Source organism: Dromiciops gliroides, chromosome 4 (assembly GCF_019393635.1).
Source record: "Dromiciops gliroides isolate mDroGli1 chromosome 4, mDroGli1.pri, whole genome shotgun sequence".
In the NCBI taxonomy this organism is placed as follows: Eukaryota; Metazoa; Chordata; class Mammalia; order Microbiotheria; family Microbiotheriidae; genus Dromiciops; species Dromiciops gliroides.
Genome location: NC_057864.1, coordinates 158,282,469 through 158,307,211, shown reverse-complemented (window position 1 = coordinate 158,307,211; position 24,743 = coordinate 158,282,469). Strand labels below are relative to the sequence as shown.

General features: G+C 40.3%; 1 protein-coding gene and 1 pseudogene across 1 annotated transcript in view; both read right to left on the bottom strand.

Moving 5' to 3' along the window:
* Positions 1 to 1,058: 1,058 nt before the first annotated feature.
* Positions 1,059 to 1,575, bottom strand: LOC122726566 (annotated as a pseudogene).
* Positions 1,576 to 22,606: 21,031 nt separating this feature from the next.
* The window catches only part of IQGAP3 (IQ motif containing GTPase activating protein 3), a 61,489-nt gene continuing 59,352 nt past the window's right edge, over positions 22,607 to 24,743 (bottom strand). The window contains exon 38 of the mRNA XM_043963809.1: positions 22,607 to 24,530. Within this exon, the coding sequence (XP_043819744.1) occupies positions 24,417 to 24,530 (114 nt within the window). The 3' untranslated portion in view covers positions 22,607 to 24,416. The remainder of the gene's footprint in view (positions 24,531 to 24,743) is intronic.

The following is a 24,743-nucleotide window of genomic DNA, read 5'->3' as shown; positions in this document are numbered from 1 at the left end:
CCTCATGTTTCTCTCTTCTCTAGTCCATCTTCTATACAACTACCAAAATGGTTTTTCTTTCTTTCTTTCTTGGGCAGGGCAGTGAGGGTTAAGTGATTTGCCCAGGGTCACACAACTAGTGTCAAGTGTCTGAGGCCAGATTTGAACTCAGGTCCTCCTGAATCCAGGGCCGGTGCTTTATCCACGCTGCTACCCTAGCTGCCCCCAAAATGGTTTTTCTAAAGAACGAGTCTATGTAACTCCCCTCCTCAATAAACTCCAGTGGCTTCTTATTGGTTCTAGAAGTAAATATTATTTTATCCTTATCTCATCTTTTAAAAATATCTATTTTTTGTAAGTTTTATAATATGAATAATTATTAGCATTGTAAGTTCCTAGAGACAATTTATAAATATATACATATGGGGGGGTGCATGTTCAAAATTTTTTTTTTACTGAAAGGAGTACATGTTTGAAAAGGTTTGGAGACCACTGCTCTAAGCACTAGGAGAAGAGATTTCAAAAAATTCAGAGAACAGATAAACATTCCTGCATAGTCAGAGACATTAAAAAGAAAGTACTTGTAGAATAAAGAGAATCTCTGAGTTGGGAGGGAGCTCAGGGGCCATCCAGGCTAACCCATACTTGCAGAGGTATCTCCTCTAGAACTTTCCTGACAAGTGTTTTTGGAAGAGAAATTCACCCTCCCTAAGGCAGCCCATTCTACTCTGAGACCGTTCAAATGGCAAGGAAGCTTTTCTTTACATCAAGTTGAAATTTGCCTCAGTGCCATTTCTATCCATTGCTTCTAGTTATCTACTGAGGGCCAAGCACAACAAATTGAATCTCTCTTGCACACAGTTGCCCTCTAAAAACATAAAGAATTCGTTCTTGTAAAAACACTCTCTTCTCCAGAATAGACATCCTGGTCATTTTTTTTGGGGGGGGCAGGGCAATGAGGGTTAAGTGACTTGCCCAGGGTCACACAGCTAGTAAGTGTCTGAAGCTAAATTTGAACTCAGGTCCTCCTGAATCCAGGGCCGGTGCTTTATCTACTGTGCTACCTAGTTGCCCCCAATCCCAGTCAATTTCTTTTTCTTTCTTTTTCTTTAATTATTTATTTTTCACTAAGAACCTTCTTGTTTTTATTGTTAGAATCTGGGTTACTTGAGAGGGATGAAACGAGAGGAGTGGGTGGTTCCAATACCTGGCCGGCTGTTTCACAGGCTTGTAGGTGAAAGAGAATTCGCCCAGGTAGTGTCCAATCATCTTGGGCTTAATTTCAACCTGACTGAAGGTCTTGCCGTTGTAGACATCCACCATACTGCCCACCATCTCTGGCAGGATGATCATGCTCGAAGGTGTGTCTTCACGACCTCGGGCTTTTCCATGGGGGGGTGCCTCCTCCTTCTTCCTCAGGTGCTTCAGGAGGCAATGCTGCTTGCGCCGCAGACACTGGTTGAGTCTCCGCCGTTGCCAAGCACTGTACAACTGCATGAGCTATTCATAAGACATGTCCAGGAGCTGATCCAGGTCCACGCCGCGGTACGTGAACTTTCGAAAGGTTGGCTTCTTCTTCTGCTCCACTTCCGCCATCTTGTCTGCTGTCAGGAAAAGACCGCTCCCGATTCAATCTCAGTCAATTTCACAGGAAGTCAAAACTTCCCTGATATTTCTCAGATGAAGATTTGTCATGCCATGTCTTGACCATCTTGTATTTGTACTCAGAGAAGTGACACAGTACCTGGAGTTATGAAGACCTGAGGTCAAATCCAGCCTCAGACTTTACTAGCTGTACACATTACTTAATATCTCTCTGCCTCAGCTTCCTCAGCAATAAAATGGGGATAATGATAGCACCCTACCTTGAATGGTTGTTTCAAAAATCAAATGAGTATTTGTAAAGCAATTAGCACACTGCCTGTCACATAGTAGCTGCTGTATAAATGCTTATTCCACCCAAGTATAAAACATACTTATTTCCATTAAATTTCATCTTAATAGGAACAGCCTTATGTTTTAGATCTCTTGGGATCCCATCTCTGTCATCCAATGCTCTTCCCAGATTTTTGTTAACTGCAATTTAATGAACATGCCGTACATACTTTTTGGATAAAAATATGAAAATAACTTTTGATAAATCTTAAATAAAAATATTAAGTGATACATGGTCAATCTCTGTGCCTGAGAAATTCACTGCTTTTAAGTTCTTCTAAGGTGAACTGTTCTTGGTGGCTTAGGGTTTAATCCTCTTTGATCCAGCCTCCTCCCCCTGTTGCCCTCATGTGAACCACAGTCTTGCTATATAGCAAACCAAAGTTCTTTAGTGTTGATCAACTGTCCTCAGAAATAGCCAGAGAAGCTCGGTTCCAGGTACATATCATGGGATGTGTTCCAATCCAGCTCACTTCCCTCTCCTCCATTACTTTGGAAAATTGATTTTTGTCAGGGTTTTTTCAGCTACAGAAACTCATATCTTCTGAGGTGTATCTGGTTATGACCTGCACTGGTGGAAGGAGTACACACATTGACGAGTTTATGGATCGTTGAAATATCACCATACAAGACTGCTAGATAATGGGGAGGGGCAGCTAGGTGGCACAGTGGATAGAGCACTGGCCCTGGAGTCAGGAGGACCTGAGTTCAGATCTCACCTCAAACACTTAACCCCAATTGCCTTAAACATTTGGGGTCATCTCCAGTCATTCCGATATATGTCTAACCACTTGACCCATATGGCTCTGGAGGAGAGAGTGAGGTTGGTCACCTTGCACAGCCCTCCCTCGCTTAAATCCAATTCACCACAAGTCATAACGTCACCCTGATGTCATGGTCTTCTTTGAGAATGAAGAACAAACAAGATCATGGGAGCAGTGCTATATAGTCATCGTGTAGCCAGATGGCAACGATACATTTGAGAGTATTTAATGATTGTTTGGTTGGTTGTTGTCCTTCATTATTTTATGGCATTTTTTTGGAGGTATGTGATCGGATTTCCCTTCATTCTCAAAGAAGACCAAAATGACATCACTAGACTGGGGTCAAGGTACATTGTGTCCAACTGTAGCTGATCAGACCAATATGAGCTTGGAAGGCTCTCCCACTGGTCTGGCACTAATAGTCCTTATGAACATTTGGAGTGGAGATGTCTCTAAATTTGTGCACCTCATGTTTCCGCACCATGCTGGGTGTCTCCTATGTCTCACAAGCAATTCCAGAGTTCTCCAGAGAAACCTTGAAAGTGTCCTTATATTACTTATTACTTCCATATGAGCACTTGCCTTCTGTGAGTTCCCCATAAAATAGTTTTTTAGGCAAGCATACATTTGGCATTTGAACAGCGTGGCCAGCCTGAGTTCTGCTCTCTGCAGTAGAGTTTGAATGTTTGGCAGTTCAGCTCGATAAAGGATCTCAGTCCTTATCTTGCCAAGTCATCTTCAGAATCTTCCCAAGACAATTCAGATGGAAACAGTTCCGTTTCCTGGCATGGTGCTGATATACTGTCCAGTTTCACAGGCATACAACAATGAGGTCAGCACAATGCCTCCATAGGACCTTCAGTTTGGTAGGCAGCCTAATACCTCTTATCTCCCACACTTTTCTTTGGAACCTCCAGAACTAGCTCTGGCAATGTGTGCATCAACCTTGTCATCTGTGTGGACCTCCCTGAAAAGTATACTGCCAAGGTAAGTAAATTTATCCACACCATTCAATGGTACCCACGTGAACAAAGTAGAGATCTGGGGAATGAGAGGTAGTATAGTTGCACGGATTATTACTTGGATAAACAATTCCAACCAAAGAGTAATAAATTCAGATAACCCTTTTTCTGCCTCTCCTCCTATTTCTCCTATTTCTGTTTATGGTCCCATCATTCTCTGAGTCATCCAAGCTAGAAACCTCAGTCATCTTCAACTCTTCTCTTTCCAATCAGTTGCCAAGTCCTATTGAATCTCCCTTACATTATAACTCACATCTACCTCCTCCTTTCCAAGTTTACTGCCAACATCCTAGTCCAGGCCCTTGTTATCCCTCATTCAGACAATTGTCATGATCTCCCAATGGAATTTTCTATCCCCAGATTGCCCTTTCTTCAATCTTACTTTTCCTTATTACCAGAATAATCTTCCTAATGCACCTTGGCCCTTATCCTGCCTAAAAAACCTTCAGTGGTAAACATGGGAACATAACATATATATATATATGTATATATATATATATATATATATAAAAGAATATTTGTATGAACTGATGTAGATTGAAGTTTAGCAGAATCAGGAAAACAATATACATAATGACTATAACAATGTAAACAGAAAGAATAATAAAACAAACATGACTAAGCAAGAGTTGAGAAAATGCAACTTCCTACTTTCATTGCAGAGATTAGCAGGTATTTGTAAGAAGTATAGCATATACTGTCAGACTCAGTCAATATCTTGGTGGGTTTTACTGAACTGTCCTTTGTTCATTTTAAATCTTTGTTATAACAAACCATTTTCATGATCAAGGGCAATGGAGCCACCACATTTGTACTCTACATCACAGTTCTAGATACGCTTAGAGATGGTAGAAATGGAATTAAAAAGAAAAGAGATTGGGAAAAGAGTAGAATTAGACCCAGTGGACATGGAGGAGATCCTTGCTGGATGAAACATAATTGTGAGGGTGTTGAAGGACTGATTCTCAAGCTATTGAAGAGATGGGAAAATACCATAAATGTGGGTAAAAAAAAAAATTGTACTTTATTTCTGAAAAAAGTCAAGAAAATAATGGCTACCAACCTGTAGACCATCAATATAAAATTTTATGAGAATCAACTACTTATTCATTGAGGGCATATTCAATGATTATTAGTAGGGAATGAGCAAGCAATATTCTATAGTAGAGCATATCTTCTTTACCACACAATTAGCAGAAAGATTTAGAAAACATGAGATCCCATTCTGCTTATTGTTTTTTTAAATATAAGAAGATTTGATTCCATAGAGCAAAAGTACTGCCTTAAAGTTCTCTTCCCCCAAAAAAGGTGTTTCCCATCTGTACATCAAAATTATTGATTCTTTGAAACATGTGACAATTTTATTCGACAACTATCAATATTAGGAGAAGTATAAAACATGGAGGTGTATGCTTGACAAACATGTCTACCCCTGCAAAGGAGATGTGGTATTAAGTCCAAGAAGAAAAGTGGTTTTCCTGTTTTCAGTCAATATTATGCTGGTTACATCAAACTCTGGAATGTTGCAGAGCCTCCTAGAAGAGATCTGGAACCACTCAAAAGAGTTTGTCAGTCATCCACCTATAATTGGATTAGATGACTTCTTTTTTTTTTTAAGTGAGGCAATTGGGGTTAAGTGACTTGCCCAGAGTCATACAGCTAGTAAGTGTTAAGTATCTGAGGCCAGATTTGAACTCAGGTCCTCCTGAATCCAGGGCTGGTGCTCTATCCACTGCGCCACCTAGCTGCCCCAAGACTTCTTTAATGACCCAAAACTTCTCTCAGAATTAAAGGCCTATCTTTAAAATACCAATATATTCTACTGGTCTTTTGATATGGCTACAATTAATGGAACACTACTGTCTTGAAGGAATTAAATGTAACCAGTGCCCAGAATGTAACTAGTGCTTATACAATGATCTCTTTTCATAGATTGATATATTTCATTTTTACATCAACTTGCATTGTTGTTCACTCATGACTCTGTTTGGGGTTTTCTTGGCGATACTGGAGTGATTTGTCAATTCCTCCAGCTCGTTTTACAGTTGAGGAAACTGAGTTAAACAGGGTTAAATGCCTTGCCCAGGGTCACACAACTAGTAAGTGTCTGAAGCCATATTTGAACTCAGGAAGATGAGTATTCCTGACTTGAGGCCTTGCACTCTATCTACTGTGCCACCTAGCTTCCCATTTTTACATTATCCAACTTTCTCAATATATCCCTTCTCCTCTTTTTGCCCCTCCCAGAGAGATATCCTTTATAACAAAATAAAAGAGGAGGTGGGAGACAATTTGGCAAAACTAACCAACTTATTGAAAAATTCTGATATGTACAATGTTCTTACCCATAGTCCCCCCACCTCTTTAAAGATAGAGAAAATATCTTTTTAATATCTCTTTTGTAAAGAAGTAAGCTTACTCTATCTGTTGTCTTTCCTTATTAGAATGTGAGCTCTCTGAGAACTGGAATTATTTTAACCTTTTCATTTGTAGCCTCAGAACTTGGCTTGTACATAGAATTCATCCATTCATTGGCAACAAGTTTGATCATTTAAAATCTTACAACATTCAGTTTTGATGGTTTTTTAATTATTGCTTTTAACATTTACATTGTAATAGTCATTGTGTTCATTGTTTTACTGGTTCTGCTTCCTTCACTTTGTATCAGTTCATCTAAGTCTTCTGATACTTCTATGTATCTCCATGTTCATATTTTTTATGATAGAATGATATTCCATTACATTCACATGCCACCCTAAGTGATGGGCATTTACTTTGTTTCTTTGCTACTACAAAAGGTACTACTATAACTATTTTGGCATTTATGGGTGCCTTTCTTTTTATCATTACTTCCTTTGGGTATATGCTTAGGAATAGAACATCTGGCATTGCCCTTTTTCCTATTTGAACTACTGTTACTGATACAGAAGATCCCCTTTGCTCCATCCTAAGGGTAATCCTGTCATTAATTTTTGTTTGTTTTTTTGCCAAGAGTTGTAGGGGACTCTACATTCTCTCTGACCCAATCCAAGTATAAAGACTGATGAGGGGTAGATACTTAAGGTTTGGCACACAGGTTAGGTAAGAAGGTAGAGGCATTAACAAAACACATGGGCATACCAGATAGAATGCTCACCCCTTCCTTCTGTTTGCCACTGAGATTTGGACTGCACCTCCTTTTTCACTATGTCAGGTTATGAGCATTCTTGGCTGCCACTGGGCAATGGGCTTGCAGCACTTGATTTTGGGACTGAAGGACTACAGCACTGTAGCTAAAGCCTAAGAGAGGCTTCCTCGCTACCATTAAACCCTGGGGATGGAGGGGTAGGGAAGCCCTGACAGTCATCCCGGCAAAGAATTGATAGGCTGGGAAGATGGGGAGTGAGCAGTGTCAGGAGAGATGGTTCAGACTAGAAGCCAGAGCAGCTCAGCTGTAATGACCATTCTGAGAGATGAATCCAGAACATCCTGAGAGCCAGAGAAGCTTCAGAAAATCTTAGCGGTTTGGTGAGAAGGTGGGAAAATATTTCAATCCCCAAGCATTCCTTCCCAGCTTCTCCTGCTTTCCAGTGTTTATAATCCCTGCCCAAGATCAACCCTACATATGCAACTCCTTCCTTCTTCCCTCCCTATGATTTATGGGAGCAGATGACTCAGGACTGTCCCTTATACACCCCAAAGATGTGGAAGGATGAGCAGGAAGAGGTTTGGAGAGAATTGGACAAAGATGTTGGCAGTTTTTTTGAAGTTTTACCTTACGGTGTTCAATAAAACAAATGATCATTTTTCAAAGTCAGTTTCCTATGGCACAGAAATACAGAGGGCCAAAGTGAAGGAGTGAATTTTCCAGATACTTTAACATTTAGCAAATTAAAGTTTCCTTTTATTCTCCAACAATTCGTAGGCATAGGTAATATTACCTCCTAAATCAGGGCTTCTTAACCTGAGGTCTGTGAACTTTTAAATATATAGGAACCAAATTGTATTAAAATGCAGATTTGTCTATCTATCTATCTATCTATCTATCTATCTATCTATCTATCTATCTATCTATCTATCTATCTATCTATCTATCATCTATCCATCTATCTAATGAAGTTATCAATATATATTTTATATGTGTTTATAACATCTCTTTCTCTGTCTCTATCTCTATAAACTTCATTTTTATACAGTTTGTTTCCTTTGCAATGTATTTCATGCATTTTAATCATTTAAAAATATTATTCCGTAAAGAGTTAAGTGGTTTCACCAGCCTGCCAGAGGGGTCTATGACATAACAAGTTATTAACTAGATTAACACTGAACCCAGGTCAGTGCAGGGTTCCTTTTGGCCCAGCAATATAGTTTGTTGGGACAAGAAGTTGACACAGCTGTTCTAGAGAGGATTTTCTCAGAGGCTCATAAGGAAGGTCTTTTTCATTGGTTAATTAATTAATAAAGTGACCAACTGCTTTTCTGTAGGCTTAGGAGTTGAGTCCCAGCTACTCTGATACTACTGTATTTTACCTAACCTGCTCTAAGTTTGTCACATAAAAATAAAAGTCCTAAATGGGGTTATTGCCCTAACGAGTCACATGGTGGGTGTGAGCAGGCCGCAATATACAATAGCAAATAAGGAACTGTGACAAAAGACAGAGTAAAGAATGTCATTAAGGAAATAGATTTTTTAAAAAAAGATGGGTTGGATATGTCGTGAGAGCAAAGGATGACAGGTGGATAGTCCATGGACTTCACTAGTGTTCTTTCTATTGCAGAAGAAAGCAAGGGAGGGCCCCAAGGGGCTGATAGACCTTCTCTGGTGCATTGATGGGAGGACATAAATTTATTTTGCCATGTTTCCTTGGATACCTTCCCTTGTAGAATTTCAGTCTATGGGATTCTATCCATCCTCCCACTGAAGTCTTTTAAATCTGTTCTTTAAAAATTTAGGATGTATGTTCTACAGACCTTTGTGGAGTTGATAGGACCAGAAGACTATCATGCCAGAAGCTCCCTGGTGACATGCCTAATTGTATTGCTTCCTTCCTTCTTCCCATTCTAGATTTGGAGGTTTTAGTACAAATCACATTGTAAGGGGCTCATTGGGCTACCCTGGTCTTCCCATGCTGTCTCTGGGTATCTCCAGGTCTTTGGGGCATCTCCAGCTGAGTTCCCTTTTGAGCCTTCCTTTGAAACCTCCAAATAAAAGGGCCTCTTGTTTTAAGTGCTTACTAGTTCTTCCAGTTCTGTGGTGCCCTGTTAGCCCTAACATTGGACTCTGATAAGTACTGATATTGACATTGTAAACGACCAGAGTCTTTTGTTGACAATCAACAACTGACCTCTGTTGCAGTCCATATGTGTGTATGCGTGTGTGTATATATATACACACACACACATACATAGACATTTATATATGTATATATCTTGTTCTCCCAGTTTTGTTTTGTTTTTACAATGAATCTTTTCATTCATGTCTTGTCCATATTTCTCTGAAATTTTTTAGTTAACATTCTTCATGGTGCAGTGATATTCTATTATATTCATATGCCTTACTTTGTTGTCATCCTCCAGTTGTTGGGCACGTTTTGTTTCTAACTTGTTGTTAGTACAAATGAGGCTGCTTTGAGTATTTCTTTTATGAGTAAAAACCGAGTATTTACTTTTAATTTTCTTAATATTAATAACTTCCATGGAGTATATTCCCATCTATTAGTGAGATCTTTGGATCAAAGAGCATGAATAATGACCCTGGGGGTGTTTTAGCTCTAGAGAATGATTTAAGGAGGTAAGTACAACCCAATGTGGGGCTGAATAGCTTACTTTTATGTTGTTGTTTGTCCTTCATTCTCTAAGAGCACCATGACATTGGGAGGTGATGGTATGATTCAGTGAGGGAGGGCTGTGCAAGGTCACCAACCTCACTCTTTCCTTCAGAGCCACCTGGGTCCAGTGGCAAGATTTATATCAGGACGACTGGAGATGGCCCCAAATGTTTAAGGTAATTGGGGTTAAATGACTTGCCCAGGGTCACACAACTAGTAAGTGTCTGAGGTGAGATTTGAACTCAGTTCCTCATGACTCTGGGGCCAATGCTCTATCTACTGTGTCACCTAGTTGCCCCTAGCTTACTTTTTTTTTTTTTTTGCATTTTTATTTATTTTTTTCCCATTACATGTAAAGATAGTTCTCAACTTTTGTTTATACAAGCTTTCCAATTTCAGATTTTTCTCCCTCCCTCCCTCCCCTCCCTCCCCCCTCCCCTAGACAGCAGGTAATCCGATATAGGATATATATATATATATATATATACATATATATATATATATATATATATATATACACATAATACCATTAATCCTATTTCTGCATTAGTCATGTTAAAAGAGAAAAATCAGAGCAATGAAAAACCTCAAAATAGAAAAAACAACAGCACCAAAAACCAAAGAAATAGTATGGTTCGTTCAGCATCTATACTCCACAGTTCTTTTTTTTCTTTTTCTTGGATTTGGAGATCCTCTTCTATCATGAGTTCCCTGGCACTCTTCTGTACCATTGCATTGGTGAGAAGAATATGGTCCATCACAGTAGATCAACAATCAATGTTAATGATACCGTGTACAATGTTTTTCTGGTTCTGCTCATCTCACTTGTCATCAGCCCACGCAAGACCCTCCAGGTTTCTCTGAACTCCTCCTGCTCATCGTTTCTTACAGCACAATAGTATTCCACTGTATTCATATACCACAACTTGTCCAGCCATTCCCCAATTGATGGGCATCCCCCTCAACTTCCAATTCCTTGCCACCACGTAAAGAGCACTTCTAGATACCTTATCTTAATGAACCCTTTCTAAATTTGTATATTCTCTTTTCTCTTGTCCTAGGAAATCCTAGGAAACTGACTTTTTCTGTTCTAGAGTTAGAAACTAGAAAGGAAAGAAGCAAAAGTGAGACTAGGGCATCTAGTTATGGGGCAGCAGTAACATAATTGAGAGAGGTCATGGAAAAGAGTGTGAGGGGGGCAGCTAGGTGGCGCAGTGGATAGAGCACAGGCCTTGGATTCAGGAGGACCTGAGTTCAAATTCGGCCTCAGACCCTTGACACTTACTAACTGTGTGACCCTGGGCAAGTCACTTAACCCCAATTGCCTCACCAAAAAACCCCCACAAAAAACAAAAAACAAAAAACAAAAAAAAGAGTGTGAGGGATCTGTGAAGCCAGAAACCAAAAGCAGCTGGGGTGAGGAGAAGGAAGAAGCTGTTTCCAGTTGTCACTCAGCAATTAAGGAAGTTTAGAAAGTAGTGAACAGTGACCGTGGGGCCAAAGAGAAAAGTCTCCTGAACCCTTTCCCAGGAAGCAGGGGGACCTAAGACCCAGGGCTGGTGGCTTCGTACCCCTCAGTTAGAAGTGATTTTTTTTCTTTTCAAAGTGATAGGGGCAGCTAGGTGGTGCAGTGGATAAAGCACTGGCCCTGGATTCAGGAGAAACTGAGTCCAAATCTGGCCTCAGACACTCGACACTTACTAGATGTATGACCCTGGGCAAGTCACTTAACCCTCATTGCCCTGCAAAAAACAAAAGCAAAAACAAAGTGATAGTGCCATTGTAGAAATGGAATGTCATGTGAAAGGATAGAATTTGTGGAAGGGAGTGAGTGTAAGAAGACTTCAAGGGTTGCTAGGAACCAGGTTATGAAGAGCCTTAAATGCCAAAAGAAGACTTTGTTTGATCCTGGAGGTAATAGAAAAGCAGTGTAATATACAAAGCAGGACAATGACATGGCCAGACCTTTGCTCTAGGAAAATATGTTTGGTAGCTACGTGGAAGATGGATAGGAATAGGGAAAGACAAGGCAGGAAGAGCAATTAGAAGGCAATTAGAATATCTAACAAAAAAGGAAAATCTTGGGTGTTGGAAGGGATGTAGAAAAGCTGGGATGCAAATCCACTGTTGGTGGAGTTGTGGACTGATCCAACCATTCTGGAGAACAATTTGGAACTATACCCAAAGAGCTATAAAACTGTGCACACCCTTTGATTCAGCAATACCACTGCTAGGTTTTTATCTCAAAGACATCCCCCCAAAAGAAAAATACCTATTTGTACAAAAATATTTATAGCGACTCTTTTTGTGACTAAGAATTGGAAATCAAAGGGATGCCCATCAATTGGGGAATGGCTAAACAAGTTGTGGTATATGATGTTGATGAAATATTATTGTACTACAAGAAATGACAAGCAGGATGATTTCAGAAAGGCCTGGAAAGACTTATGAACTGATGTATAGTGAAGTGAGCAGAACCAGGTGATTGCATGGTGACAGCAATATTGTTTGATGAAGAATTGTAAATGACTTAACTATTCTCAGCAATACAGTGATCTAAGACAATCCCAAAGGACTAATGATAAGGCATGTTATCTACCTCCAAAGAAAGAACTGATATTGATTGAACACAGACTGAAGCATGCTATTTTTTACTTTATTTCTTTCATTTTTTCTTTTATTCAAGTTTTCTTGTACAAAATTACTAATATGGTAATGTTTTACACAACTGCACACGTATAACCTATATCTGCTTACTGCCTCAGGGAGGAGAAAGGGGATGGAATTTGGAACTCAAAACTTTAAATAAAAGCCTTTATTATTATTATTATTTTTTTTTTTTTGCGGGGCAATGGGGGTTAAGTGACTTGCCCATGGTCACACAGCTTGTAAGTGTTAAGCGTCTGAGGCCGGATTTGAACTCAGGTACTCCTGAATCCAGGGCCGGTGCTCTATCCACTGTGCTACCTAGCTGCCCCCTATTATTTTTTTTAAAAAGAAAGCTAATATATTAGTCCAGAATTAAAGTGATGAAGGACAAATATAGGGTGTTGGTTGTGTGAGTGCAGAGAAGGGGGTTTATAAGAAAGGTTTTTTTTTGTTTTTTTTTTAGTGAGGCAATTGGGGTTAAGTGACTTGCCCAGGGTCACACAGCTAGTAAGTGTTAAGTGTCTGAGGCTGGATTTGAACTCAGGTACTCCTGACTCCAGGGCTGGTGCTCTATCCACTGCGCCACCTAGCTGCCCCAAGAAAGATGTTTTGAAGGAAGAAACACACAAAAAATTAGCAAATGATTTGATAGAGTGAGTGTGAAGAGTCAAGTAGGATGCCAGAGTTATAAAGGTGAAAGACTGGGAGGATGGTGGTGACTTCGATTGTAATAGGGAAGTCTCCAAATGGGTACATGACTTAGCTATAAAGAATGACATCATAAACAAATTAGAAGAATAAGGAAGACTATTACATTGCTGGTGGAGCTGTGAATTGGTACAACCATTTGAGAAAGTAATTTGGAATTATGTAAATAAACTAAACTGTACATACCTTTGACCCAGAGATCCTACTACTTGGGCTTAAACCCCAGGAGGCTATTGATAAAAAAAACAACAAAAAACCTTCATATACACCAAAATATTTATGACAGAAAATTTTGCGATAGCAAAAAAATCAGAAACAAAGGAGATGTCATCAATTGGGCAATAACTAAACAAATTGTGGTACATGAATGTAATGAAATATTACTGTGCTGTAAGAAAGGATGAAAACAGATGAACATGAAAAGGTCTTCATGACAAAGTAAAATAAAATAGCTAAATAGCTAAGAAACAATATACATAATGACTACAACAGACACTTGACACTTACTAACTGTGTGACCCTGTGCAAATCAATTAATCCCTATTGCCTCACAAAACAAAACAAAATAAAAAGTGAACAAAGAACAAGCTTGGCTTGAAAAAAGAGATATGAAGGGGCAACTAGGTGGCACAGTGGATAAAGCACCCACCCTGTATTCAGGAGGACCTGAATTCAAATCTGGATTCAGACTTTTGACACTTACTAGCTGTGGGACCCTGGGCAAGTCACTTAACCCTCATTGCCCCACAAAAGAATGAGAGAGAGAGAGAGAGATGAGGGCACCCTGATGCCACCATTACTTTGCAGAGGTGGGAGGCCCATGAATGTTGAAGATTTCACATATTTTCAAACTTTTTCTATGTATCAGTCCTGCTGATCTTCTTCTTCTTCTTCTTCTTCTTCTTTGGCATGGGGCAATGAGAGTTAAGTGACTTGCCAGGGGTCACACAGCTAGTAAGTGTCAAGTGTCTGAGGTCAGATTTGAACTCAGGTCCTTCTGAATCCAGGGCCGATGCTTTAACCACTGTGCCACTTAGCTTCCCCCTTTTCCTCTTCTTTAAAAATTTTATTTGTAGTATGGGATGGCACTCTGGCAGGGGAAGAAGAAAGTTGCTGGAGGAAATTGTAGTAATGTGAAAAAAACAAACCAAAGACATCAATACAAATAAAAGAAGAGCAAGGAAGAAATTACCTTTGAGATATAGGGATAGAGGAAGAGTTTATGGCTAAACAAGCAATAGAGAGGATCACAGAAGTTAAAATGGATAATTTTGATTATATAAAATTGAAAAGTATTTAGACACATAAAACCAACACATCTAAAATTAGAAGGGAAGCAAGTACCTGGGGGGAAATCTTTGAAGCAAGTTTCTCTAAGGTCTTATTTCTAGGATATTTAGAGAATTGATCCAAATTTTTAAGAATAAAAGACACTCTCCAATTTATAAAAATGGTCATAGGATATGAATAGGCAGTTTTCAGACAAAAAAATCTCATCTATCAAGAGTTATAAGAAAAAATTCTTCAATTTACTAATAATTAGAGAAATGCAAATAAAATCAACTCTTAGGCTTTACCTCCTACCTATTGGATTGGCAAAGTTGACAAAACAGGAAAATGACAAATGCTGGGGGGACTGTGGGAAACCAGGTACATTACTGCTGTGTTGATGAGCTGTGAACTGGCCCAGCCAGCCTGGAAGCAATTGGGAACTATATCCCCAAAGTTTATAAACTGTGCATATTCTTTGACCCAGTGATACCATTACTATGTCTATACCCCAAAGAGAAAAGAAAAGAAAAGGACCCATATGTACAAAAAGATATATAGTGGCTCCTTTTGTGGTTGACAGAGAACTGGAAACTAAGGAGATACCTATTAATTGGGGAGTGCAAGAACACATTATGATTATGAATAAAATGGAATACTATTGTACTGTAAGAAATTATGATAATTTCAAAGAAACCAGGGAAGAGTTCTATGAACTTATACAGAGTGAAGTGAGCAGGACCTGAAAAAAAAGGTATAATATAAAAATAATATTGTAAAGACAAACAACTTTGAATGACTTAACAACTCTGACCAATAACCATGATTCCAGAATATTAAGAATAAAACATGCTCTCCATCTCTTGACAGAGAGGTGATGGAATTATATTGCAGATGGAGACATATTTTTGGGACATAGCCAATGTGGGAATTTATTTTATTTGATTATGCATATTTATTTAAAAGGTTTGTTTTCCTTTTTTTAATTAGGGGAGGAGGTACGAGAGAAGATAGATTTTTGTTCATTGAAAAATAAAATAATTTTTTAATTTAAGGAAAAAATAGTAGTGGGAAAATTCAGAGGAGGGGACGTTGGGTAAGGGGGAAAGACAATGAGTTGTTTTGGTTATGTTGGGTTTGAGATGTCTATATGACACTCATATCTAATAGGCAGCTAGAGCTGTGGAATTGGAGCTTAGAAGAGAGACTAAGGCTGGATATTTAGACCTGGGATTTATCTGCATAGAGATGATAACTAAATTCATGGGAGCAGATGAAATCACCAAGTCAAATAGTATAGAGAGAAAATAGAAGAGGGCCCAGGACAGAACACTGAGAGACACCCTCAGGGAATATGACAAGGATGCAGGTGCAGCAAAGTTAACTAAGAAGGAGAGGTCAGATAAGTAGGAAGAGAGCCAAAAGATAGCAAAGCCAAGAAAACCCAGGAAAAGGTCATCAGCACTATCAAATGTTTCAGAGAAGTCAAGAAGGACTGGGATTGAGAAAAGGCCATTACGTTTAGCAATGAAAGAAACATTGGTAATTTGGAGAAAGCAGTTTGAGTTGAACCATGAAATCAGAAATCAGATTGCAGTGGGTTTAGAAGAGAGTTAAGAGAGGCAGGAGAGGCACCAAGAATAAATTACATTTTCAGAGAGTTTGACAGAGAAAAGAAAGAGAGAGAGAGAGGATAATCACTACGAGGGATGATAAAATCAAATGAAGGTTTGGGGTAAATGGAAGAGGTATAGGCATATTTGTAGCCAGCAAGGAAGGATAGGGAGGGATTGATGACTGGGAGAAAGAAGGGTAGTAATGAACTGGAGGAGAAAAGAATAGAAATAAATTGACGTTATCAAGGGCTCTAGGTTAATTTTCCTAATTTCTAATACTTTTGTCATTCTGGGTCCCCACATGGTATCTACTACATCTCTCCTCCAGGCTCTAGGGGGTAACACTGAAAGGTTTGGGTTTTTAATATTATCATCTCTTATGAGCCCCCATCTGGTATATTTCTTCTGCTATCTTTGACCAGTTAACATCTCCCCCGTATCAATTAAACAATTAAGAGAGGGATATGAATTGAGAAAGGGAGAAAAGGGAATTATAGGTGAATGACTTTAATTTTTTTCATTTGAGGTCCTCAACTAAGAGGATGGGGAGGGGGATCAATGACAGGCTTAAGGAGAAATGCAAAAGTTTAATAAATTAAAAAAAACACAAATCAATCAATCATGGGTCCAGATGAAGATGTAGATATCACTTATTGAGCTCACTTATTGAGCATACAAATGATGCAGAGCTAGGAGTGATAGCTAATACACTGGATGAACAGAAACAGGGTTAAAAAAAAGATCTTAACAGAATAGAACAATTAAGTGGTTGAGCAAACAAGACAACATTTAATAGGGTTAAATGCAAAATCACACATATATAAGTAAATCAGTGGCACAACTACAAGATGGAGGACAACCGGCTTAATAGCAAGTCATGTGAAAAAGGACTTGAGTGGGTTTTTTTTTGTTTTTTTTTTTGTTTTGTTGGGTTTTTTGGGGGGGGGGGAGGCAATGAGGGTTAAGTGACTTGCCCAGGGTCACACAGCTAGTAAGTGTTAAGTGTCTGAGGTCAAATTTGAACTCAGGTCTTCCTGAATCCAGGGTCAGTGCTTTATCCACTGCACCACCTAGCTGTCCCTGAGACATCATTTTTTTTAACCCACAGAAGTCCAGAAAAAAGCACAGACAGGACATAGCAGAATTTATTATGTATTTATAAAATAACAAAAAATCAATTTATATAATGTGTAATCAATTTATAATAATAACAAATAATAGCTAGCATTTATATAGTACTTTAAGATTTGCAAAGTGCTTTACATGTGAATTAATTGATCCTAACAAGACCCTTTGAAATAGATGCTATTATCATCCCCATTTTTTTTTTTTTTTGCGGGGCAGTGAGGGTTAAGTGACTTGCCCAGGGTCACACAGCTAGTAAGTGTCAAGTGTCTGAGGCTGGATTTGAACTCAGGTCCTCTTGAATCCAGGGCTGGTGCTTTATCCACTGCACCACCTAGCTGCCCCCTATCACCCCCATTTTGCAGCTGAAACTAAGTCTCAGAGAGGTCAAGTGATTTGCCCAGTCACACAGCTAGCAAGTGTCTGAGGCAAGCTTCAAATCAGTACTTGTGCCCCACTCCTTTTCCACTTAGTTTCTTCTTATTTAAAGGAAAAGCACAAAGAAATGCCCATTTTACTAAGATCAGACTTAAAAAAAAAGTTTTTAAAAAATCACACATATAAAATGTTTGAAGTGTTCTGGAGTGAAAGAGATTAAATTTATTCTCTGTAGCTCCAGAGATGTTAGAATATATACTCCTTGTGAATAGGAACTATCTTGCTTCTATCTGTTTGTATCCACAGCATTTAACACAGTGCTTGGCATGTAGTAAGCACGTAATAAACATTTTTATTTATTCTTTCACTCGGGTGAATGAAGTCAGTGTTGGAGAAGTTCTGGGAAGACACGCACACTGTTATATATACTGCTAGTGGAGCTGTCAATTGTATCAACCATTTTGGAAAGCAATTTACAATTGCGAGAGAAGAGTCGCTAAACTATTTATACACAGACTTAGTGATCCTACTACCTGGCATAAACCCTCTAGAAAGAAAGCTCCCTAACATACCAATGCAACACTGGACAGCCTGTGGCTACACTTGTTGGTTTTCCAAGATGATCCCAGATGTTCTGCAGTGGTTATAGTAACCTGCACCAGCTTGCTTCCCATCTTCTTTAAATCCATAGTGTCACATTAAAATGAATAAACCAGCAAGGGAGTATACAATTCACCCACAAAATGGTAGGTAATCTACTCATGCCACCAGTATAGCGGTCTCATCAAGGTCTCTCTGACACATTCATAGAAGGATCCTTTTCCATCCTTGCTATATGCTGTGATACTTCTCAGTTGGGCAAGTTTAGGAAATCCCTTACTGTCCAGGTTCAAAATTTATACTGGGGGATGAAAATTCAGTATCACCTCGAAATATTTAAAAAAAAAAATTTTTTTTGTGAGGCAATTGGGGTTAAGTGACTTGCCCAGGGTCACACAGCTAGTAAGTGTCTGAGGCCGGATTTGAACTCAGGTACTCCTGAATCCAGGGCTGGTGCTTATCCACTGTGCCATCTAGCTGCCCCGAAATATATTTTTTTTAATTATGGGGAACCTCACCTGCACCTGGAATTTCTTTCTTTTTTTTTCTTTTCTTTTCTTTTTTTTTTGGTGGGGCAATAAGGGTTAAGTGATTTCCCCAGGATTACACAGCTAGTAAGTGTCGAGTGTCTTAGGTGGAGTTTGAACTCAGGTCCTTCTGAATCCAGGGCCAGTGCTTTATCCACTGTGCTACCTAGCTGCCCCCTAATATTTCTCCAGCCCAACTGACTCTATATTTATATCACAGAGGCAGTAAACTTTCTGTAATCTCATGGTTTATGAAACATAGCAAAAGTATAAATAAAGCACTTTAATAAAATAATAATAATCAAGAAAGCAAATATTTATATAGCAGCTCCCAAAGCTGCTGGTTTTTTACATAGATTATCTTATTTTATTATCACATCAACCTTAGGAGGTAGGTGCTATTATTATCCCCACTTAATAGATGAGAAAACCGAGGCAAATAGTGTTTAAGTGATTTCCTTAGAGTTTGCCAAGATAGTATATGGGGCAGCAGTGCATAGAGTGCTGGACCTGTAATTAGAAAGACCTGAGTTCAAATCCAAGCTCAGACACTAACTGTGTGACTCTGGGCAAGTCATAGCCCTGTTTGCCTCAGTTTCCTCATCTATAAAATGAGCTAGAGAAGGAAATAGCGAATCACTCTAGTATCTCTGCCAGGGAAACCCCAAATGGGTCATGAAGAGTCAGATATGACTGAATAACGACATACAGATAGTAAATGTTTGAAGTGGGATTCAAATTCAGGTTTCTCTAACTCGAACTCCAGAACTCTAGATCCTAGATGTCACCTGGTAGTTGCCCCAAACTTCCTCCCACCTTTTCCCCCCATGAGGTGTCAGAGAGATACAATTCCAAAACGTTTGCTCCACCCTTTACCCAGGAAGACATGAAAAAGATCAAGGGGAGGCATTCTATGCCTGGTGAAAAAAGTAGAATGGGTGCTAGGATTTGGATGGTAATCCCAGCCTTCTCACCAGTGCCACTGAGTTTTTTGGAAGCTCCTCTGGCCCACTACCTAGTGCAGACCTGCTTCAACACATGCTAGTCCCTGATGGGCTCCTCTGGCTCCTGGTCCAATCCTAGCTCTCTCTGAAGCTCAGCAGGAGCACCAGCAGTGGGCCTTGGAGGCAGCCACGGGGACAGTAGCAGCAGCAGCAGCTTCAGGAGCGCTCAGCCTAGAGAAAGGAAGGAGGTCAGACCACTGGTCAGGAAGAGATTACAGAGGGCCCTTTGCTGGCATTAGGTGCAGCTGGCACTGACTGTCAGCTCTATTGCCCATGAACAGTTTTAGGTCATGGTTCCAGGACAGAGAGGAATTCTTGTGATCAGTCAAAAACAGAACAGGGGTCTTGGTCACAGTTCCAGGGCCAAAGGAGCATTACGAATTGTGGTTGCAGGTGAGCAGGAGCCTTTCCTGGGTAAAGACCATAGAGTAGACCAGGAGAGCAGTAACCATACCTCTTCCAGAACCACACCACTTTGGAAGTACTGAAAACTTCCAGATCCTCCAGAAATAATTCAGAAAATGGCAGCATGAAAAAGGCTGAAGCTTTGCATAGTGTTTCCCTTCCCCTAGGAGAGCACAGCCCAATTTTAACATAAAATTCAAAGTCAAGAAATAGGCTGGGAAAATGAGTAAACAACAAAAAAAGAATCTGACCATAAAAAACTACTATGGTGTCAGGGAAGACCAAGACATAACTTAGAAGACAACAATGTGAAAATAGCTACAAGCAAAGCCTCAAAGAAAAATGTTAATTAGACCTAACACCAACAATAATTCCTGGAAGAGTTAAAGAAAGATTTAAGACTGGTAGAGGAAAAATTGGGAAAATGAATGAAATTAATGCAAGAAAATGATAAAAATAGAATTATTAGGGGGTAGCTAAGTGGCGCAGTGGATGAAGCACAAGCCCTGGATTCAGGAGGACCTGAGTTCAAATCCAGCCTCAGACACTTGACACTTACTAGCTGTGTGACCCTGGGCAAGTCACTTAGCCCTCATTGCCCTGCAAAAAAGAAAATGAAAATAGAATTATTAGCTTGGTAAAAGAAGCACAAAAAATACTGAAGAAAATATCATCATAGGAGACTGGGTGAGAAAAGAGAAAGGGACAGATGCAAAAGATATTGAGATAGAAATTAGATTTGAAAACAATGTCTGTCTTCAGTGCTGATATTTCTTGAGTGCTAGACCTGTACTTCTGGTAGTGTGAAGAGCATTTCAGTTTGGAGAGCTGTGGCATCTCAAATTCAACAAGTTCAAAACCGAGTTCATTATCTTTCCTTCTAAGAGGGTTCCTCCTTGTGACTTTACTTTTGTTCAGTGGCACTGACATTTACCCACTCTTCTGTGTTCAAAACTTTGTTTATTTTTTACTTCTCCCCACCCTCACCTCCCTGCCCCATCCACCCTTCTTGTTGAGTCATGTCCAACTCTTCATGACCCCATTTGGGAGTTTCCTGCCAAAGATACTGGAGTTGTTTGCCATTTCTTCTCCAGCTCATTCTACAGATGAGTAAATTGAGGCAAACAGGGTTAAGTGACTTGTCCAAGGCCACATAGCTGCTAAGTGTTAGAGGCCATATTGGAACTCAGGAAGATGAGTCTTCCTGATTCCAGGCCTGGCACTCTATCCACCGTGTCACCTAGCCGTCCAATCCACTCTACCTCTGCAATATTTCTCAGTTTCCCTTCCTTTCTACTTCCCCTGCCAACATCCTAGAATGGGGCCTTATATGTTCTATCCTTCCTCCCCATAACTGTTGCACTAGCCTTCTAAGTGGTCTTCCCACCTCCATTTTCTCTGCCTTTCAACCCATCCATATGACTACTAGATTAACAATTTTGTTGCTCAGTCATTTTCAGTTGTGTCTGACTCTGTGACCAGATTTGAACTCAAGTCTTCCTGACTTCAGGCCAGAAGCTCTATCTCCTGCATCCCTTAGCTGCCCTAATAAACCCTGGGTAGAGTCGGTTTTATCAATAGCACACTGGGCCTCTACTCTTCTATTTGCCATCCTAGAAACCTTCAAGAGAAACAGTCTTCCAGGCCCACCACTCCTCTATCTGTGTAGATTTCCTGTATTAGACTATAAGCTCTAGGAGGGCAGGGACCCAGTCCTAATCAACAAGCATTTAGTGTACAACCACTGTGTGCTAGACTCAAGGGATTTATATGCAGTACTCGAGTTTACATTCTAACCAGGGAGACAAGGACCTATATTAATACAGATGGCACAATAGATAGAATGCCTGTGCTGGAGTCAGGAAGACCCGAGTTCAAATCTGACCTCAGATACTTAATAGTTGACCCTGGATGTCACTTTGCCTCAATTTCCTCATCTGTAAAATGGGGATAACAGCATCTGAGGATTGTTGTGAGGATCAAATGAGATGTCTGTAAAGCACTTAGCAGTTTCTAAGCTATTAATATTAGCTAGTAATAGCTAATTTAAAATACAAGGTTGCTTTGAAAGGGGGGACACATACACACATACAAAAGGGAAGGTAATAGCACCTAATACGTTTAATATTTATCTCCTAGGGCCTAGCAGCACTCTGAACACAGTAGCAGCTTTGTGCTTATCTTTCACCCCTAAATTGTAAGCTCTTTAGCCCCTCCCCCTTGTGTATTCCCATTGCCTGGCACTTTACATGTTTAACAAATATTTCAATATTTCACTGAATATGGAAGAGGAAGAATCACCAAATGACTTTCTTACAACTGAGAACATAGCAAATCTCGTAAGAAAACTAGGGATTTAGGGTTTAGGAGGAAGGTGGTAGCACCTGAGTCCCAAGAATAGGCAGGACAGCAAACAAAATTTGGAGCAAGGGGGTGTGAACTTGGATGCCTTCTCCTTCTGACTTTCATTTGTTCAGCTGTTGATAAAACCAGAATCGAAACCTAACCATCCCTTCTTTTTCTCTGTTCCAAGAGATGAGAAGAATCAACTTCTTATCTTATTAAAGCTCAGATTGGCTGAAAAGGACCCCATAATACAGTGGGAGGGACTGAAGTTAGGCAGTAGGAAGACTTCCTAATCCATTGGGTACTGGAAAGTGGGAGTAAGGAGGGAGGGAGGGCCTTATTCTTGGAGATCTGGGCAGAGGATAGATTCTCTGGAAGCTGGATACAGACTGGCTCGAGGGTGGAGGGAGGGGTGACCCCAAAGGTGAGTAGGGAATTAATAAGTTAACAACAAATGTGGTTGAAACAGCAAATTTTATTCAAAACAAAGTTGGAAGGGTAATAGGACAGAAATTGGGTGGTTGGGGAAAGGGGAGGAAGAACAGATGGACAAGAAATACAGTGCCAGGCCAATAGACCTAGAGAGGCCACACAGATAAGTCAGAACAGAAAAAAAGAAAATCTAGGAACTAGGAGTCGAGAAAAGGGGGAAAAAGAGAAAACCATGTATACTGTATCAAACTGAGTATAAAAAGTTGAAGTTTAAGAGAGAACCCTACTGCCCCAAATAAGTGATTTTTAAATATAAAGGGAACTATGAGTTTTCTACTAGTATGGATATAAGGCAATTTTGAATAAAAGAATTCTTTATGCCCACACATGAGGTGAACTCAAATATACAGAAGACAATGAACATTAGGGCTAGGAATATACAATCATTCTGAGTAATGGTAGTGGAGAAATAAATATCCTATTGACACAAGAATAAAGCAGTTGTTTTTTTTTAAAACAAAGGTAGGTTGGAGGACAAATGAGATTAGAGGTTAAAATAGGCTATGCTTTATCTACCATAATGGGGAGAAAGAGCTACCATTGGTACCAAGTAGTAACTCTATACTATCTCTCCTTTTCCAACCCATTAGATGGTAAACTTCTTGAGGGCAGGGCCCATCTTTTGCTTCTTTTTCTATCCCCACAGCACAGTGCCTGGCAATGATAGGTGCTTAATGAACGTTTATTGATTAAACTTTTGTAAAAAATAGTTCAGAATGGAGGGGCACTTTGGAGCTGGGGTTTAGGCAGTTCTAATTGCTGAAGAGCCTTCTCTTTGGAAGTTGAAGTACTAGCTTTAGTCTCTCTGGATCTATAATCATAAGGCCTGGGTTCAGATCAGGCTCTGCAACTTACTCTATGACCATCACAAGCCACTTCATCTCTGTGAGTCCCAGTTTCTCCATCTGTAAAAAGATGGGGTTGGGCTGGATGACCCAAGGCCTAGCTCTAAATCTATACCCCTCTGATCTATCAGTCTCTGCAGAAGGCAAAGTCAAGGAGCCTGGGCCAGGGACTGTGCTTGCAATACAAAAATCGGTCACTAGAGCGCAACAGATGCTGTCACTACCCCCACCCAACTGCCCACCCACGTCTAATTTATTCAACTACATAGTAACACACTTAGGGTGTGGAGAATCAGCAGCAAAGGGCTAAAATCAGCAATGCTCCCTGGATTCCTCTTTCTGTAAGGTTGGGCTCTGGCCAGCAGAGGGGTCCTGCCTGAGGAGGGCCAGTTCTGCTATTGTCTGCCATGATCATGATCCATCAAGAGTTCTATATTCAGTTCAGGCTGGAGTGTGACCAGGCTTGCGACATGACCAACCCAATCCCACCAGAAGATCCCATGGAAGGCAAGTCACCCTTGTTCTACTTGGATGGAAGGCATGGAGAGGCAGATTTAGGGTTGATGTAAATGGGCAGCCTGGGGAGGGAGTGAGCTCCCCATCAGTGGAGGTGGAGTTCTTTGGGCAGAAGCTGGAGTACCACGTGTGGGTGCGTGTACGTGTACGTGTACGTGTACGTGTGTGTGAGTCGTGCATAAAGTCAGGGTTGGGTTAGATGACCTGCATTTCCTTCCCAACTCTGAGGTTCTCTATGATTCTGGGCTACTGGAGGAATGGAGGAAGAAGCAAAAAGCACCCCCACCCCCCTCCCCAAAGCAGCGGCTCCTGCACAGGGGAGAGAATGAGTCAGCCAGGACGCCGTGTTGGGGTCTTTGCAGTTCGGCACGTGTTTGGTTAAAACAGCTGGAATGGAGTAAAGGGATGTTCCGCGCTCCCCCCCCCCCATCACTTCAGGAATAACTTCTTATTGAGAAGAAAGACAAGGAGATTGACGTTGACCTTGGCCTTGCTGAAGAGGTTCGTGACGGCTACGCCTTCGTACTGGAGTTGGAGGAGGTCCTGGGGAAGAGGGGAGGGTCGCTGAAGACCTTGGCTCGAACCCTACCTCAGAGAGGCCTTGTGACCCTATAGGCAAGCCGCAGCCTCTCTGAGCCTCAGTCTCCTCATCTGAAAAATGGGGAGAATAACGCCTCTCCCTTGCCAAGCTCAACTGGCAAACCACTTTGCAAACCTTAAAGCCCTGTATGAATGTTGGCTGCCTTCCTCCTTTTC